Source organism: Callithrix jacchus, chromosome 1 (genome assembly GCF_049354715.1).
Source record: "Callithrix jacchus isolate 240 chromosome 1, calJac240_pri, whole genome shotgun sequence".
In the NCBI taxonomy this organism is placed as follows: domain Eukaryota; kingdom Metazoa; phylum Chordata; class Mammalia; order Primates; family Cebidae; genus Callithrix; species Callithrix jacchus.
Genome location: NC_133502.1, coordinates 158273844 through 158294200, shown reverse-complemented (window position 1 = coordinate 158294200; position 20357 = coordinate 158273844). Strand labels below are relative to the sequence as shown.

Below are 20357 nucleotides of genomic sequence, written 5' to 3'. Positions count from 1 at the left end.
CTCAGCTGTTTCTGAAAGTGGAGAGGGAGTCTGATAAAAATTAAACAATTTAAGATTGTTTATATACTGTACATTGTCATATCACTTTTATTTTTATAATAAAATCCAAAAGCTATTGGGCGCCAAGTCCAAGACAGTTCTGGGCACTTTGCATATATTGACTTAATAGTCACTACTCCAAAATAAAGTTGATCTCATTATTATTATTATTTACAGAAGAAGAAACTGAAGTAGAGGGAGGCTAAAGAACTTGCCTCAAATTATACAGCAGTAAGCAGAGATTCTGGACTTGAACCCAGCAAGTATTACGCAGATGTTCATGCCCTTAACCATTATCTTACACTGTCACTGGATATAAATGATGATTTCTGAACCTCACGGCAATCCTATGGATGAACTAAGACTGATACAGATAAATTAAATTGAAAACTATTTATTGAGCAACCTTCTAGGTGCAAGGTATAATCTAGGCACTCAGATATAGTATGCTGAATGAGAGCCCCAAAAAGATATGTCCACATCCTAACTCCCAGAACCTACGAATATGACCTTATGTGGATAAAAGGGTCTGTGTGGTTGTAATTAATTTAAGGATCTTGAGATAGATCACCCTGAATTATCTAGGAAGGCCCTAGATCCAATGACAGGGGTCTCTATAAGAGAGAAAGGAGAAGACGTAGAAGAAGAGAAGCCCATGTGAAAACAAAGGCAAAGATTAGAGTGACACAGCCATAAGGAATGTGGCTGGACCCAGGTCCAAGGAATGCCTGGACCCACTAAGAGCCATGAGAGGCAAGGAAGGATTTGCCCCAGACCCTCGGGAGAAAGCACAGCCCTGCCAGTATCTTGATTTTGGACTTCTGGCCCCTGGAACTGTTTTAAGCCACAAAGTATGTAGAAATTTGTTCCATCAGTCTCAGGAAACTAATATAGTAGGTAATCAAGACAGTCCTTACTCCAGTGGAGTTTACATCCTTGGGATGTCATCTTAGGGAGATGAACAGAATGTAAACCTAACATATAACGAAAAATGATAAGGAAACATTTACCTAACAATGCAAACCACATTGTCTTCACCCTCCATCCAGGTGAAAGAAGGTGAAGGGGACTCCCAAAAAAGGGAGTTTTACCTGGACTGAGTGGCAATGATCACTCCCTTTTACATGGACCCAGAGACCCTTTCCTAACATCCATCATGGGAGCCATCCCACCATTTAAAAATTGGTGGGTGATGGCCAGACATGGGGCTCACAGCTGTAATCCCAGCACTTTGGGAGGCCAAGGTGGGCAGATAGCTGAGGTAAAGAGTTCAAGACCAGCTTGGCCAACATGGTGGGACCCTCGTCTCTACTAAAAATACAAAAATTAGCTTGGCGCAGTGGTACACTCCTATAATCCCATTTACTTAGGGGCGCTTGAACCTGGGAGATGAAGGCTGCAGTGAACTGAGGTTGTGCCAATGCACTCCAGCCTGATGACAGAGTGAGTGAGACTGTCTCACACATGCACAAAAAATTATGGGTGACTTGTCATTTTTCCCCTGCGACCTGTAAAAATCTTCATCTCCATCTCCTCAGTAAATGACATTACTTAATAATGGCGGGTGGAGTGGGGGAGGGGAATGGCAAAACCTTAATGACCAACAAGGAGGAGGCACATGGAGGCCAGGAAGCCAGCAGGGCCATGGTGCGTGCCTGTATAGATTGCTGTTGCCCAAGATGCCGGCCTAGAGAATAAAGGGAGCTGAAGTCCAGCCAGTGGCTTTCTAACTGTTGCCTACACTGTGCAACTGCATTTTCTAATTGCCCAAAGGAGCCATGTAGCCGAGCAAAGGCCCTGAATGCTACTGGTCTTTAAAGGCGCCTGGTTCTTCCAGCTAGAATCTGGTCAAGCTGGCAGCCCCATGCTGCACAGCACGGTAATGCTTCAAAGCCTTCCTCCAGGTACCCTGGCCAGGGGGACACTCTTTGCTGGCTGAATGTCCCTGTAACTTCACAGGTATTCTCTGTGCTCTAGGTGGCATTCAGATAATACTTAGTTTTTCCCTTTGCCTTTCTGCACGGGAGGAACAAACACAAGACTCTAGGATCCCTGGAGTGATTTATTCCATTAGAGATTCTGTTTCAAAGGAGATAGAGGCTTGGCGGAGATGCGGGAGATGCTTCCGTGAGAAGCACACTGGCGTCTCCTCACTCTGCCTGTGGCCTCAGGTGAGTCACACTTAGGCCTCCATTCCTTGATTCTTCATTTTGTAAGTTTAACTGAACATGTACTCCAAGTATGCTAAAAAGAGTTTCTGAAAACAAGGACGGGAACTAGGATGTAGGCAGACCTCTCCTGATCAAACTAACACCTAAGTCATCTCTTAGTGTAGCCCTTTCCTCTCACTGGCTCGAATTTCCCACTGTTACGGTTTATACCTGTGGGTGAGAGATCCAAAGGAATTCCTGATGTCAGAAGTTGCTTTTAGGATAGAAGGAAGAGGAGTATTTTTTCTAGCATCCTTGCATGAGTTTGCTAAAGGACCTAAACCCCATAATCAGAGATGATCTGCATATTTTATCACCCATTCACTGGCCTGGAGGGCTCCAAGCCTAGACCTGAGGGAAAGAGAAGCTGGGAAGGCTGGAGGAGGCAGGGCTTGACAAGCATCAAGCAGCCTCAGGTCCCACAGTACTCTTCCCTGTGGCCTATACAGTGAATGAGGGAAAACACCAAGTGGGGGTTGTGCTCAAGAGATCATCTTGGCTCCAGGGCGCTTGAAATGGCAGTACCAAATAAGACCTCCCTGCTGGAAAAAATGGAGACACCATCTTGTCTGCTGCCTTCAAAATGCATAATTCATGAAAACTGTGGAAAAGTATGGCAACAGGAGGCTTGGTGTTTCCATTCCATCAAGAATGTAGAGGGGTTGGAAATGGCCACATTGCAATTTAGAGGGGCTATGCAAGGTGACCTAAAATTGGAAAAAGATTATTATCAAAGTTTTTTGTAGAGAGAAAACTTGGGGCGTGGCAACCATAGGCCAAAAAGCCTGGAATTGGCTACTAAAAAAGTTGACTTTGCAGAATTCCTTCAATTGCAGCAATTGTTCTGATGGCTAGAAAATGCATGCATTTCCCAAATATGACTCTTACATGGCCTCAGTGTATGGAAAAAAATTCTCCTACTATTTTCATAGTTCTGGGCACTTTAAACCCAATTTACCAGACCAATAATGAGGTGATTATAATGAATCCTACACAACCTGAGTGAGGCACGATGACTTGGGTATATCTGGCAGACCTTCTGCTACTGTTGCTAAGAAACACACTTGAAATGTTGAAATGCTGGACTGCAATTTAAGAGTGTTTCCTTCCTTACCTGTGCCAGCTTCCAAAGCTGACCACAAACCCTAAGCATCTAGATTTTCTCAGTCAGTGAAGAGGGCTTTTTCTGCGCTCTTGGAGAATACGGCAAGGACCAGAGAGAGGGTGGGAGCTGCAGGGAACAAAACTTTCACCCCAAAGGTAGATCCTCTGCAATAATGAGAGTTGTTTCAGTACAGACTTGGGTTTTATTTTGCAAGTAAATGAGTTTCCTGTCACTTTCAGGCTTTGGAGAGAGACTGTTTTTTGACTCCCACTCATTACGTTCATTGCAAATTCAAGAATCAGATAGGAGTTGATCCACATATCAGTTATGCATACGCTAAGATTCTTATGGTTTTATGAACTGTCATAAAATCATTGCCTTTGTAAAAGCAGCACAATATTGAATGCAAAAACCAAAAAAGCAACTATTTCTTTTTAATTCTGAACAGATTTTCATGGCTCAGTGCTTAGGAGAAGCCCTATATTTTCAAGCAACTGAAATGCCATCATTTTGCACTGAGCATCTCTTTATAAATCTTTTTAGGGTTCTGTATTCTGAAACTACTCGGTGGTGAGATTTTCATCTCAGTATCAATATACACAATGCCAGGCTTTTGAGCAGTAATTCTCAGAGTGATTTTGTCCCCCAAGGCAACATCCAACAACATCTGGAGACACATTTTATTATCATGATTTGGAGAGGGTGATGGTGCCCCTGGAAACCAGTAGGCAGAGGCCAGGGATGCTACTAAATACCTTGTAATACTCAAGAAAGCCACTCAGCACAGCCCTAAGTGTCAATAGCACTGCTGTTAAGAAACAGGAATGAAAGAAACAACAATAACAACAGAACTATACTTTTTTTTTTTTTTTGAGATGGAGTTTTTTCACTCTTGTTGCCCAGGCTGGAGTGCAGTCGCGTGATCGTGGCTCACTGCAACCTCTGCCTCTCAGGTTCAAGTGATTCTCTTGCCTCAGCCTTCCAAGTAGCTAGGAAGTGCCTGCCACCACGTCCAGCTAATTTTTTGTATTTTTAGTAGAGATGGGGTTTCACCGCATTGACCAGGCTGGTGTCAAACTCCTGGCTCAGGTGATCCACCTGTCTCGGCCTCCCAAAGTGCTGGGATTACAGACGTGAGCCACCACACCCAGCCAACAGCACTATTCTTATTGACAGCTTGCTGTTTGTGGCACTTCACAAACACATCTCGCCTTTACATATTACAACAGCACTGCAAGGAGGGTACAGTTTTCCCCAATGTACAGGCGAGGGCACTTAAGTCCAGAGAGTTAACATGGCTTGTCCAAGATCAAACAACTTGTAAATGCAGTACTAGGACTCCAACCAAGTTTGGTCAAGCTCTGAGGTCCAGGTTGCTAGTGAGTTTGCTATGCTGGAGCCCTTTTCAGAAGCACACACGGTTTCCAGCAGAGGTTTAGACTGTACACAGGCTAGAAAGTGCAATCAGGAACAAAGGGCTTCTTCCTAAAGAGACAGAACGGAGCCAAGCCTATAATGAAACCTGCACTTCATGAAAGAACCTGAAGGGGGCAGTCTCACTATCACGATGACCACCCACAATAGGCTGAAGACCAGCACCTCCAGGGTGTGGTACGTCTGATATACACTTCGTCCTGAAGCAGCGTGCGTGGAGGTTGAGGAGGGAGAATCACATTACCTGTCCTTCTTCCTACATCATGAGGTGAATGTCAGTGAAATTTCATTCAATATCAGAGGTCTCAAAATTTTTTAGCTTAAAACAAAAACTTCTGTTGGGATTTTTGAAGACATGCTTTAGAATTAGGTAGAGTTGAGTTCAAATACTTGCTCTTTCACTTATTATTTTTTAATTCATCTTGTATCTTCTTCCATTGAACTTTTTTTGTCATTTTGCACTGAGAATCACTAATGTTATCTTCACAGATTAGATTTAGGGTTCTGTATCCTGAAACTACTTGGTGGTGAGATTTTCACCTTAGTATCAACAAACATAATGTCAGGCTTTTGAGCAGTACTTCTCAACTCGGAGTGATTTTTGTCTCCCAAGGCAACATTTAGCAAGTTACTTCACCTCTTATGCCTTTTTCTTGTCCCACCATCATCATCATCATCATGACTACTTCATGGGAGTATTATGATGCTTAAATTAGAAAACTAATGAATTAAATAAAGGCAGAAAAGCTAGGCCACTATCCAGAAGGGAGTGAGAAACCAGGAAATATTACACAATATCACAATATAACGACACTACTATATAGTTTACTGTATACGTAGCATATATAGTTTTGTTTTGGAAGGAAACAAAAGAATGGAAGCAAAGATTGGGCTGCACTGTCAAATGTGGCTGAATGTGGGATGGGGACCCAGTCTGGGAATGCACAGATATGGAATGCCACTGTGGAGTGCTCCCCTCCCTGCTCAAAAGAACAGTGAATCACGGAGTTAAAAATAGCAAATGTGAAGAACACAATGAATCTCAAGCAAGCGTCCTTTGTGATTTCAATGAATGTTTCAGTGGTTGCCTTTTCTAGAATCGTTGTAAATAACTGTCGTCTTCTTAGTTGCCAAACCCCACAACATAACATCCAGATGCTTAATAACATACACATGCTTATGCCTGATGTCTCTATGTCTCCCGCTTTGAGCCTCCTAACAATGTGGAAAATTAAGTGAACTCTGATACTTACCAGAGACCCACACGGGTACTCAGAGAATCATAGGTCCAATGCAGAAATGAAAAGTACACTTGTATTCTGATTTTTTTTTAAGCTGCTTGGCCCTCTCTAGCTTAGCAACTGAGACTTCAATATTTTATTCAATGAATATTTGATGTGACATATTTTAGAACAGATAGCTGTTTAGATGAATTAGTCATCTTTGTGATGAGTCAGTTACTTATACCTAGGGCTTTTGTTTTTTGAGAACTTAACTTCTTACCTCCACTCTGATCTGTTTCCAAAACTACTTCCTTCTATAACAGTAACATTTCTCTGCACAGGTACATTGTTGAAAAAAGATCTCTAACCACCTCCTCAAATTAGACAAAATCAGAATACCAGAGCTGGAAGATCCTAAGAGATCACTCACTGCAGATCGGAGGAAACTGAGACTGGAGAGAGGGAAAGCCCTGCCCAAGGTCAGCCAGCAAATGATGAGCAGAGTTTGAATTAACACCCCAGCTTTGTGACAGCTCATCCCATTCTCACTTAGTACTCCATGAAGCTTCTCGTCTTCACTGGGGTTGGTCTTCCCCCAACTGATAGGATTGGGAGAGAAATTATCCCCCTATCTCTCACTAATAAAAGGAAGTTTAAAACCCTGTATTTCAAACACTTTAGTAAAACCCAATGAAATGAAAGAGAATCTTAAGTGGGAAAGTCACAAGGCAAGTAACAAGACTTAATGCTTGGGGCAGACATGAAGGGCTAGTGTGGATCTAACCACCTAAAATTTCCAAGAGCATCAATCCAAGGTCCACATGTGGCTTCTGGGGACTCACCGCACACAGTAGTGGCATGCACAATGGCTGGCAATGGGCTCAAGCCAGAAACAATCTCGGGCTCTCTCGATATGTCACCCCAACAAGAAGCAAAGCATACAGAAGATGTGGACATTCAAACATTTTAAAAAAGGAAACGTCTACAGATTTTGCTTTCAACAATTCCAATCTTATTTAGCCTATTTTAATTCTGGTTTCCAAGGAGCCAAAAATATAATCCTGACATTACCCAGGGAAAAGCTATGCAAAAGAATGATGATCTATTTGTCCACTGTCGCCACCGGGTTTTCCTCTTCCTTGGCAGCTGCTTTGGTATCACACCTTCAAGGCCACATTACTTTGAATTTTAGCCAGAAATCTTGGAAGAATGGTAGAATTTTCTGGCCTTTGGGAAAGTTGGCAGTTTTCCTGACCTGTATCAGCTTTAGCCTGGTAAACCAAGGCTGTTTCTCATCAACTTCAAATGAAAGCTTGGCTCCACTGTGGGGCCTATGGAGGAGAGACCTGATCTCTAAGCCAGAGCTACTCTCACCAGCAGGAAGCTCTAATGCATGTTTCAAATTTCCTTGAGTGAAAGCAGGAAGGCTCAGAAGCAGTCTGAAATCAAGAGCCAGGGTTGTCTTTCATCCTTGTGTGTGAAGCCAATTTTCTTAGAAACGTGATTTACTTCCCACTCTCCTTGGGGGGTTTCTAGGTATGGAAGTAGGATTTCATTTATGATCTTTCCTTTTTTCCACTTACAGCAAATCATCTGGAACCTGACCATACAACAGAATGATCTGGAACACCCTTTAAAGAAGCGCAGATTCCAGGGCTCCTTACTGGGGTCACTAAATCCAAATTTCCTAGAATGAGCCTTGGTAATTCTTACTTTTTAAAACTTTCCCAAGTGATTCTAATGCCCAGGGTTTAATATGCTGGTTACATTTTTCCATCCTTCCTTCCTTCTTTGTGGGCTGCCTTCAAAAGCTAAGCACCACATAAAATAATTCTGGCAGAAAAACAACATTGGTCCTTCCAAACCACTACCAATTTATAAATAACATTTTGGAAGAAAACATGTCTGCAAACCTGGAACTTCTTGTACAGATATTGGCACTGTAAAGAATCATAGAATCAGAATTACAAGGTGATAATGTTCTTTCTTCTAGGAGGTACCTAGGGAAATAGACATATGTCTAATTTGCATGCTTTATTTGAAGTATTTGTCATATTCAAAATGGCCTACACATAAAGAATTAAGACATGGCCTAATCCTACATACACTTGAAATTCTAAGTTATGGTACCATTATCTTTTCATCTTCTAAACTAAATGACCCAATTTCCCTTCATCTTTCTTGGTAGAAATGTTCCTTGTACTTTGGTTACTATTCTCTATTCCTCCTTCAGTGTCTTCAAGCTCTTCTTAGTTCAACAAGGATGAAACTGCATTCAGGATACAACTGTACTAATATACTTCACAGTTTGCAAACAGTTCATGTATCTCCTTAGGAGAATCTAATTGATTGCTGGGGTGACTTAGACTAGTCTGCCCAAATCTAAACATCTACAGATTAATATTTTGCTTTGAGTAAAATTCCTTTGTTTAATGGTTCTGCATCTGATCTTATAGTTTTCAAGATTCCTATTATATAAAGATCAGATTGTAAATTTGATCTTGAAGTCACTCATATTCTCTCTTACTCTCTTCTTCCTTTCTCTCTGCATTCTTACATTGTTTTAGTTAGTCCTCTTTATTTTAATTTTGATTTTTTGAGATGTAGTCTCACTCTGTTGCCCAGGCTGGAGTGCAATGGCATGATCTCAGCTCACGGCAACCTCCGCCTTTCAGGTTCAAGCAAATCTCGCACCTCAACCTCCTGAGTAGCTGGAATTACCGGTGTCTGTCACCAAGCTGGTCTAATTTTTGTATTTTTAGTAGAGATGCGGTTTTGCCATGTTGACCAGGCTGGTCTTGAACTCCTGACCTCAGGTGATCCACCTTCCTTTGCCTCCCAAAGTGCTGGGATTACAGATGTGAGCCACCACGCCCGGCCAGTCCTGTTTCTTTTAAAATGGCTTTTCTGTAGTTTCCCTAATGCCAGTCCACTTTCCTGAACACTTGCAATTTTCAATTCGACAGTCATGCTCCTGGAAGACTGAATTATTCTTCCCCATTCTTCACCCTTCTCTGATGTGTGTTCCTTCCACTAAAAGTTGGTTGGTCTCCTCCCTTGGTGCTGGGCTTGGTCACTGACTTGGTTTGGCAGATGGCTTATGGGCAGTTCTGCGAGCCTAGGCCTTGTTTCTGCTCAGCCCTCTTGTACCTCTCCCATTGCCAGGAAGAGACAGTGTCATGGTTAGCCTGTTAGCACAGGGTAAACAAGAGTGGACTTAGGCAATACTCAGTTTAAAATCACTTAGGTGAGCTCAGCCCTATCATCAGAGCCATGCCTGCCAATCCACAGGGACTTTGTAACACTGTAGCGTGCTCATGTTTGCAATGAGCCTTTAGAACTATTCAGATGTCATTCTGTGAACGAGAACTAAACTGTGTTCGACTACAGTGAAATGTCTTAGGTGACTGAGTGTCCTTTATGGGAAGAGAGATAACAGCTCTTCTTCCCACGGGACTGAAGATTAAAGACATTAATAAACATTGTGGTAGAGAAGATGCCAGTGAGATGAGGGGAAGCAGAAACTGAATTCCAGGGTAGGAAGAAACTGCCCCCTCAGGAGGCCCTGCAGAGGAAACGATGCTCACCATAGTTCTGCTCCTATAGAAAGAAGCTCCAGGGAGCATAGCTCACCACAGCACATGTCTAGTGCCCATTTGGCCCAAAGTCATGACTAGGACAGAAGAAATGGCCCCTGATTCCAGGCCTCACCACACACCCCTTGAGGCTATTGTGATTTCCTTCCTCTGGCTTGGGATTCTAGCTCTAAATGGGCAAGACTGCCTGCATACATTGAGTGAGCCCTTTATTCCATTGACTTAAAGGATAAACAGAACTTTATAGCTCTAAAAGGGTGAGACTGCCTACAAACATTGATTGAGCTCTTTATTCCGTTGACTTAAAGGATAAAAAGAACTTTCAAAATTTTTTTCTGAGTATGATCATGGCCAGCTGAACAATAAATCATCCCCTGACTCTCAACACCTCATTCCAGTGGTCAATTTAGCCCAAAACTGAGTCTCAGTTTAAGACTCTAGCCTCCACGTGCAATGGCTCATTCTGCAAGTGTGAGTTATCACCTATTAGACCATAATAACAATATATTTGCAGTCAAGCCAAGGTTAAACTGTCAATTTGATTGGAAAACTATGTTTCCCAATGCTATTTAAGAAGAACAGAAAAGGATGAACAAGGTGGTTCACGCCTGTAACCCCAACACTTTGGGAGGCCAAGAGGGAAGGATCACTTGAAGCCAGGAGTTCAAGACCAGCCTAAGCAACATAGTGAGACCCTGTCTGTACCAAAAATTAAAAAAAAAATTGCCAGACACAGTGGTATGAGCTTATATTCTCAGATATCTGAGAAGTTGAGGCAGGAGGATAGCTTAAGCCCAGGAGTTTGAGGCTGCAGTGAGCTGTGATTGTACCACTGCAGTCCAGCATGGACAGCAGAGTGAGACCTCATCTCTTAAAAAAAAAAAAAAAGAAACAGAAAGAAAAATAGATAAGGTAATGTAACTAATTTTATCCTATTTTCCAAATCCTTTCTGCCTTCTGCCTATAATAACACCTACTCTAGCTATATATATGCATAGGGTATACATGTATATGATATAAATGGTTGGTAACAGTTTAGCCTTTATTCTTTGTATTCTAAGAAAAAGCATGTGCATACACGGGGATGTGTGAGTATACATATGTATATGTATACACAAGCCCTCCAAACTTTTTCTCGGCCAATTTCCTTCACAAGCAATGTTTAGCCAAGCTGTTGTGAAAGCGCTTTAAGACACATGAGGGCCTAAGCAAAGTTGGGACACAGTCTGAAATGTGCCTTTGGGATTTACTCGGCTTGCTTTTCCCTTTAGCGACACTGTTTCAGGTGCCCTCAGAGTCTTCATTTGCTGTTAGGTATGAATGGCTGGTAGCACTTTAGCTATTACCCTTTGGATTTTAAAAGAGTTCATAAGCTCAGGAGACAGAGATAAAGCTCCAGACAGTGAGATTTCAGGCAGAATTTGGTGGGATGAATTGGAGGGATAGATTTGGTTCTAAGGCATCTACGCTTACCACCTTCCATCCCTATCTCATACCTCTCTGGCTAGGCATCCTGGGACCTGGGGTGGCTAGAGCTCCCAAAAAGAAACCTACATTATTGCTCCTGTGCGAGCCTGGCCACCCATTGGCCACAGACAGGTTGCTTATCTCCCAGATTGAAACGATCAGATCCTGGTTGAGAACCGTAAAGAAACCACGCTCTGAGCAGTGAAAGTAGACAATACAAAGTGTACCTTTAGAGCACAGGCACATAACCTACCGAGGTGCTCTCACTCAGCAATTCTGCACTCTTCATTTCAATCCCAAGACTGTTGACTACAGTTTTCCCATTTCAAATTGACCATATATAGCAAATTTGAAAACAGACCCACTACAGCAGCAATAACAGCTAACAGCCTGACCTGAAGGAGGAAAAAGATGAGAGCTAATATGAGAACTCAAAAGGGAGCACTTACTGAAGGGGTGAGCTGCTCACAACACCTCACGGGCCCATGAAGCCATCACGGTGCTGTATTACAGCCCAATGCAATAAGTAGTACTCTTTGCAGCCACAAAAAAGGATGAGATCATGTCCTTTGCAGGGACATGGATAGAGGTAGAGGCCATTATCCTTAGCAAACTAGCACTGGAACAGAAAACCAAAGATTGCATGTTCTCACTTATAAGGGGAAACTAATGATGGGAACACAGGGACACATAGAAGGGAACGACACGCACTGGGGCCTGTCGGAGGTGAAGGGAGGGAGGAGGGAGAGAATCAGGAAAAATAGCTAAGTGGTCCTAGGCTTAATACCTGGGTGGTGAAATAATCTGTCCAACAAATCCCCCTGACACAAGTTTATCTATATAATAAACCTGTATTGGTACCCCCAAACTTAAAATAAAAGTTAAAAATAAAAACAAAAATAATTAGTACTCTGTGTCATAACTCTAGGTCATCTGGAAAATTTTAAACATCAATGTGCTTTGTTTAGGAAGAAAATCCTCAAGTACTGAAGGTAACAGTATTGAGAAAGGCCACCTAGAGGAGAGCAGTGGTTACTGCACCATAAAACTACAGCAGGGGTTCCCTGGGCTGGAATCCACCTACCTCTGAATGTTGTCTTCAAGTTGCTTGACTCTGAACTCATCCTCTTCAGACTGCCGCCTCCTGGCTTCCTCCTCTTCGGTAGTTCCAGCGGGTATACCCTGCAGCAGCCATTTCTCCCGAAGCACTTTGGACTGCGGGAGTGAGGGAAGACAACAGACAAGATGATACTTTTTAGTCCACACCTTCCTCTCCCTCTGCAGTGGTGCTGTTTTAGCTCCACCCCTCACCAGTGTTGCCTGAATCACTGCCTTCACCGCCTCACTAACTTGGCTCCCTAGTTCCCTCTGGACCAACATCCAAAGAACAGCTGGAGGGATTTATTTCTATATCGTTTTCTATGATTAAAAAAAAATTAAAAACAGAGTAAACTGTACAATGAATGACCATGTAACCTCATCTAGATTTCACAGTTATGAACATTTTGCCATATTTTCCCATATATTTTTCATCAAATGATTTTAAAGTAAATAACATATTTTACCCAACAATATGACAGTATGAGCCTCTAAAAATTTTTTAAGAACATTTTTCTATGCAACTACAATTTCATTAAGAAACTTCCTAAGACCACCTAACATCCACACTATATTAAAGTGTTGTTTTAAAAAGATTGTCATGCCTCTTCTTAAAAACTCTTTAATGACTCCCAATCATCTTCAATAATAATCTCCAAATGTTATAAAAATCATATGCCTCTAGGTGGGGATGGTGGCTGATGCCCATAATCCCAACACTTTGGGAGGCTGAGGCAGGAGGATTGCTTGAATCCAGGAGTTGGAGACTAGCTTGGGCAACACAGTGAGACCTCGTCTCTACAAAAATTAAACAATTAGCTAGGTGTGGTGGTGCACGCCGTAGTCCCAGCTACTTGGGAAGGCTGAGGTGGGAGGATCACTTGAGCCAGGTAGGTCAAGGCTGCAGCGAGCTGTGATCACACCACTGCACTCCAGCCTGGGTGATAGAATGAGACTCTGCCTCAAAAAAAAAAAAAAAAAATCATACATCCCACATTTGCAAGTATACTACTACCAAGCACAGTGGAATAAAATGCTTTTGTTTCAGGTCAGTGGTTTGGAGGCAGCAATTACTGCTTTGAGATGGGAAATAAAAACAGTTCAAGAAAAAAGCATGTTGAAATTCCCTGAAAGGAAGAGCAAGGAGAGTTAGGTGTGAGAGGATAATTTTGATTCAGCTTCCACTTCCATGTTCCCTAGAGGGCTGATGGCAGCAGCTGCTGACCCTCTACATCATGGCTGAGGACCAGTGAGTGTGCCAATGGAGAGGTCAGTGGTCACCGGAGGGAACCACAGTGAGGATGCAGGGCACATGACCAATTCTTCCCAGCAACAGTAAGTAACCAAAAAAAGAGCAGGAGCAATGGCTATAAAGCCAGCTAACACAGAATAAAGACCTGGGTCTTTGGCTTCCTGGTGTAACCTCTGTCCAGAATTGCATTTGATCTCAACAGGCAGGGTGAGCAAGGTGAAAGGAAAGAACTCTTCTAATGACCGAGAGCCAGGGAATGCAGGCTTGGAGCATACTCCCTGAAGCTCTTGTGAGCAAATGATGCACAGTTCTGTAGACTCTCATTTGTATGTGGCATTAAGGGCATTTTATTATAAACCGATAAGACCAGTCTTTAAAAATTACCAACACTTAGTATTGTTTAAACAACATCAGTCTGCATTAGACTTCACTCATGGTTCTGATTTACCATTCTATAGAGAAGTCCGAGGGTCATTTGGTACTGTAGATACCCTGCTCCATGGCCAGGAGCAAGTTTAATCAGCCTGGAATTCCTGCACTTCCAGGATAGGCCCTGTGTTGACAACACATCATCAGTGTGGGTTTAGGTGACCGTGGTTTTTATTGGTGTTACTTGCCTTTTCATTATAAATCATTTCATTAAAAATCACTGTTTGTGGAGATCTGTTTGATTACTCTTACAGCATATAAATATATTTATGGTACTTGACCTGTAATTTTTTAGGCTTAAAGACTTGAGTTTGTTCACATAGAATTATTCCTTACTATACTCTTACAGTGATTATAGACAAGAACCACCCCCACACCCCAATATGTATAAAAAATTATGCATTATTGGTATATGCTGCCTGTTAAATGTGCTCTGTGGCCGGGCGCAGTGGCTCAAGCCTGTAATCCCAGCACTTTGGGAGGCCGAGGCGGGCAGATCACAAGGTCAAGAGATCGAGACCATCCTGGTCAACATGGTGAAACCCCGTCTCTACTAAAAATACAAAAAATTAGCTGGGCGTGGTGGCGTGTGCCTGTAATCCCAGCTACTCAGGAGGCTGAGGCAGGAGAATTGCCTGAACCCAGGAGGCGGAGGTTGCGGTGAGCCGAGATCGCGCCATTGCACTCCAGCCTGGGTAATAAGAGCGAAACTCTGTCTCAAAAAAAAAAAAAAAAAGCGCTCTGTATAAATAGTGTGCATCTACCACCAGGATAGGCATTAAAATACAGTTTTTACATTATAGGGCATTGTTTGATAATATAAAATAATGTGTAAAGCGTGCAGTACAATTGGTTTACATTGGTTGCTTGTCAAAGCTTTATCAGAGATTCTTTTCCAATGGAAAGTGGGAAGGGGTGGGACAAATCGGTTGCTGTTTCTAAAAAAAAATTCAGAACCATTTTTCTCCACATAAACTTCTTAAAATTTCCCAGACAGACCCTATTAGCACCTTATGAAAGACCATTTTTTAATCAATTAATGTTTTTATATTTTTATTCAGCTATTTAATCCACTATAGGCACAAAATAAATTGTTCATTGGTAGCAATTTTGAAGTAGAAGAATGATTATTGCTTTGCTTTTCTTGAATGATAACCTGGCTCTAAAATTTACTCTCAGGAAGAGCGTAGAGATCACAAGAGGCCATGCTAAACAGTGGCTTATAGCCTGAGCTCTGGAACCAGTCTGATATTTACTAGCCAAGTGAGCTTGACAGGCTCCTTCACCTCACTGACTCTCACTTTTCTCATCTATAAAATGGAGACAACAGCAGTGCCCATCTCAGAGGGTTGTTATGAGGATTAAAGGGGTTTACAGGCTAAAAGGGCCACACTGAAAACAAACTACAGAAATGTTTACACTGTTGTTCATCCTGTCCCTTGGCCTCTGCTTTATTTACCTAAGAAAGAACAAGTAAAATACCACCAGAGAAGCCTTCCACCTCTACAGGCTCTGAAACACACTCTATGGCCCTTTCTTACTATCCTTAAATTATCTCTCTTTACATCCGTCCCCCCTGTAGCCTGCCAGTTCCTTGAAGGCTGGGACTGTCCTTTATCCACCTTCGAATTCACTGTAGCACCTAGAATTTCCCAGTTCATCCATTTCCTTATTCATTCTATGGACTTGGGCTACAATTCCATTTTATAAATGAATGAGTAAATAGACGAATTGGGAAATTCTCAACTTTCCTTCACTCTAATTATTTGGGAGGGGTAGGGACCACACTTTCAGGGTGCTTCCTGTGCTAAAGATGTCCAAACCATAGATGGTGAAAACCTCAGGATTCTGAGGGACAGCCATCCTGGAAACCTTGGCTTTGGTGTGGACCCTCTGGAAAGGCAGCTGTGGATAGTACTGGCCGTCTCCACCCCAGCAGGGATGCTTGGCAGCCACATCTTCTTGCAACATACGTGGCTGCTCTTGGAATGTTCTCTCTGCTGTTATTCAAACAGTGCCTCCTGCCACCATGTGAAGAGTCTAGCCCCTCACTTCTCACCAATTTAGCTGCCGCCATCAGCTGGTAGCTCTGGCCCGAGCTGCCGAATGACCCTGGTCACTCAGAGGTGCATGTCCCTCTTCTCTCTACTCCTGTCCCTTTTCTTGATACAGGCGTGACATCATCAAGAACATCCCCAACAGGAGGAGCCAGGAAGAGAGGCTCTAACAAAAAAAGGGAATAGTAGGGTTGGGTGTGGTGGCTCATGCTTGTAATCCCAGCACTTTCGGAGTCAAGGCGGGTGGATGACCTGAGGTCAGGAATTTGAGACCAGACCGGTCAACATGGTGAAACACAGTTTTCACTAAAAATACAAAAATTAGCTGGGCATGGTGGTGAGCACCTGTAATCCCAGCTACTCAGGAGGCTGAGGTAGGAGAATTGCTTAAACCCAGGAAGGAGATGTTGGATGTTGCAGTGAGCCGAGATCATGCCACTGCACTCCAACCTGGGTGACAGTAGAAGACTCTGTCTCAAAAAAAAAAAAGAAAAAATACTGGGAAAGGAAGTAGCCCTGGTCTCAGAGAAGCCTGTTTCACAAAGGTGTTCAGACATTTTTAAGAAGCCAATAAGGCATAGTTGATTTTATACTTGGCTCCGAAGTCATGCTGTCAGGGGAAATCACCAATTCCAAAGGCTTCCTTAATTGACTCCAGATCCCCCTCATGTTGTCTCCAACAGGTCTACAAATGGAATGGCCTATACTGAGTGCATCATCCAAAGCACGGGGTTCCACCATCCAAAGCATGGGTACTATGCTGGCTTGTATTGGCTGCCTGAGTGTTTCAGAATTTAGTGGAAGCAGCGCTCGATAGAAATAAAAAATAAAAATTAAAAAAAACTTTTTTCTTTGTGGCCTTTATTGTCCAAATAACATACATCCACAAAAAAGTATTATAATTAACATAGTATCACAGCTTTAGTAGAGATGGGGTTTTGCTATGTTGGTTAGGCTGGTCTTGAACTCCTGACCTCAGGTGATCTGCCCGCCTTGGCCTCCCAAGGTTCTAAGGACTGTCAAACTTCACATTTGTTAAATGAATGCCACCATGGTGAGTGAGTACAAGGAAGGAGCAGATGGGGAGCTGGCAGCTAGATAAAGATAACCTTGACAGGAGCTTCTGAAAGGAGGACAGAGGGAACACCCAAAGTAAATCTGTTTCTTGCTCTATTCGCCGGGCTAGCTTTGGAAAACAAAAAACAAGAACTGAGTTTCCCAAACTTCAGTATGCATAAGGATCACCGGGAGAACTTCCTAAGATACAGATTCCAAAACCCACCCATGGAGACACATATTCTTTAAATCTGGCATAAGGCCTGGGAATTTGAATTTTGATGAGCTCCTAGGTGATGCTACCATTGACAACGTCAGACTGAGGACCACAATTTGAGTACCACTGCATGAGGACTTACGACTAACCAAATGTTTGGAGAATACACAAGCTTTCTCGCTGGCTGGCCAAACAACATGATCTAAAAGAACTCCTCATGCCGGGCATAGTGGCTCATGCATAAGGCCTGGGAATTTGAATTTTGATGAGCTCCTAGGTGATGCTGCCATTGACAACGTCAGACTGAGGACCACAATTTGAGTACCAATGCATGAGGACTTGACTAACCAAATGTTTGGAGAATACGCAAGCTTTCTCGCTGGCTGGCCAAACAACATGATCTAAAAGAACTCCTCATGCCGGGCATAGTGGCTCATGCCTGTAATCCCAGCACTTTGGAAGGCCGAGGCAGGCGGATCACCTGAGTTCGGGAGTTAGAAACCAGCCTGACCAACGTGGAGAAACTCGGTCTCTACTAAAAATGCAAAATTAGCCAGGCTGGTGGCGCATGCCTGTAATCCCAGCTACTCCAGAGGCTGAAGCAGGATATTTGCTTGAACATGGGAGGTGGAGGTTGTGGTGAGCCTAGATCATGCCATTGTACTCCAGCCTGGGCAACAAGAGCAAAACTCCATCTCAAAAAGAACTCCTCATCCTCTCCTCCTGTGTCCCTCATCCTCTCCTCCTGTGTCCCCAACTCAAGAGCAGTGGTTCTCTTATCCCTTTCCTAGGTGCCAAGAACTCTGCCAGTCCCCGAAGTCACAGCTCAGGAAAGCAAGTAAGTCCTTTCTCACACCAAGCCTTCATCCCAATAAACAAGGATGCAAGATAATTTTAGATTATACTGTATCCTATGATACTCCCTAAAAAGAGGTAGACAGGACAAGGTGACAAAGAGGGACCAGGGGAGGACACCTAAAGTGGGAAAGGTCTTTCTGATAACTTGAACATTCAAGCTGAGATCTGAGATCTGGAAGGGTGTTCCAGGTGGAGGGATTGGCAAACATACTAGCCTGGAGGTAGGACAGAGTTTGGTATGTTTGTGGACCAGAGCAATTGCCTCAATGGCTGGACTGTAATACGTGGGGTTGGGGAGGGAGGGCAGAACAAACTGAAGATGGAGAAGAAAGCAGGGGCCGGATTAGGTAGAATTCTGTAGCCTTATTAATGAGTTTGCTATATATTCTAGGCACAATACGAAGAACAGATTGAGAGGGGCAGGATTACAAAGTACAAGTGATGGGAGTCTACTGTATCTTTCAAATGACAAAGCATATTAGCTTGAAACAGCAGAGAGACCAAAGAAATGAAAGGCATGGTGGTGCATTCTGAATGTAGAATCAGTGTGACTTGCAATAGATTAGATGTGGGCTGAGAAAAAGGGAAGGATTAGGGTGAAGTACAGACATTTGATTTCAGTGAAAGGGTGAATAGTGGTATCATCAATTGGAGACTGGGAAGAGTAGAAGAACAAATGGTAGAAAAGCAGAAAATCAAATATTTCATGTTGGGCATGTTGAGTATGAGAGGCTTCTAAATGAAAGTGACATCCATCTAAGTGGAAGTGTCAGAAAGGCAGCTGAACATGGAAGCTGGGGTTTAAGGGCCATCAGCTGGAGATGTCAATTTGGGAGTCATAGATACATAAATGGTATTTGCAGCCATTGTACTGGGTGATGAAGGTGACAATAATAGAATTCTTACTGCTTTATGTGCTTTACATATAAATCCAGCTAACTTTCACAAACATCCCACAAGATAGGTGCTAACATTAACTAACTTATCTATAGTATCACACCGAGTGAGCTGTGGACCTGGGATCTGAAGCCAGAAGTTACACTCTGCTATCTTGCCTCTGTATAAGATCACCCAAGAATCCTTTTTCTTGCTCAAATAGGATTTACAAAATCATCAGGTGCCACAGATCCACTTCCTAACATGGAAAACTGTTTTCCAGCTCCTCTAACGGTGGGTTCCATATTGATGCTCTGGCTTCCCCACTGGCCCCCGAGTCCTCTCAGTCAGGGCTGTATCTTTTATGCGTCCACAAAGGCTGACATGTGAGGAATTACTGGAAAATCGTGCACATACACTGTATTTTAGCAAATATAATATCTTGGGTCATTAAAGCTAAGAAGATCACAGAGACCGTCTAACCTAATCTTTTTCATCTACAGCTAAGGTAACTGCAATGAAGTAACTTTTCTCATTTTCTTTTACTTTTGTAGAGATGGAATCTCTCTATGCTGCCCAGGCTGGTCTCGAATTCCTGGGCTCAAACGATCCTCCCACCTTAGCTTCCCATGTACTGGGATTACAGGCATGAACCACTGTGCCCAGCCTAGATACCAGTTTTTGGGGTGACCCTGGTAAGTAGTGAAGTATGTCTGGAGAGGCTGGGTGGGCAGAGTGGGGAAGTAGGAGGTGAATTAGAACTTGTAATAAGCTTCCAATTGTTTCCTGGTCAGATGTCTGTTATTTTCATAAAGTCATATCTGGCTATATTTTTACTTGCACATTCTGGCTTTGATGTCATACTTAGATAAGACTTCCTTTCCCTCATGATAAAAACATTCACCTGTGATTCCTACATGTACCTTTATGATTTTACTTTTTGCTCTGGATCTTTCATTCCTTTGTAAGCTGATATTGGCTGTTCTAGTGGATGATAGTTGTAATATGGCTAAATTCAATTTTCTTTTCTTTTTCTTTCTTTTTTTTTTTGAGACGGAGTCTCACTGTGTCACCAGGCTGGAGTGTAGTGGTGCTATCTTGGCTGCCTGCAACCTCCACCTCCTGGGTTCAATCGATTTTCCTGCCTCAGCCTCCCAAGTAGCCCAGCTAATTTTTGTATGTTTAGTAGAGATGGGGTTTCGCCATGCTGGCCAGACTGGCCTCTAACTTCTGATCTCAGGTGATCTGCCTGCCTTGGTCTCCCAAAGTGCTGGGATTACAGGTGTGAGCCACCACGCCCAGCCTAAATTCAGTTTTCTAGCAGAAAACGGGTTAAACTCAGCATGAGGCAACAATTGTATTTGTGTTTTCAGTCATTCATCTGTGTCCTCTCTCTCTTCCCCTTTTCCTTCCCCTATCTCTCCCACTCTTTCCTTCCTC

At 42.9% G+C, this 20357-nt stretch overlaps 1 protein-coding gene across 19 annotated transcripts in view; it reads right to left on the bottom strand.

Annotated features, from left to right (window-relative positions):
- The window catches only part of PALM2AKAP2 (PALM2 and AKAP2 fusion), a 527870-nt gene that overhangs the window by 263515 nt on the left and 243998 nt on the right, over positions 1–20357 (bottom strand). For all 19 annotated transcript variants that reach the window (XM_035305215.3, XM_035307774.3, XM_035251605.3 and 16 more), the window contains 1 exon segment: positions 12159–12289. In XM_035305215.3, the coding sequence (XP_035161106.3) occupies positions 12159–12289 (131 nt within the window).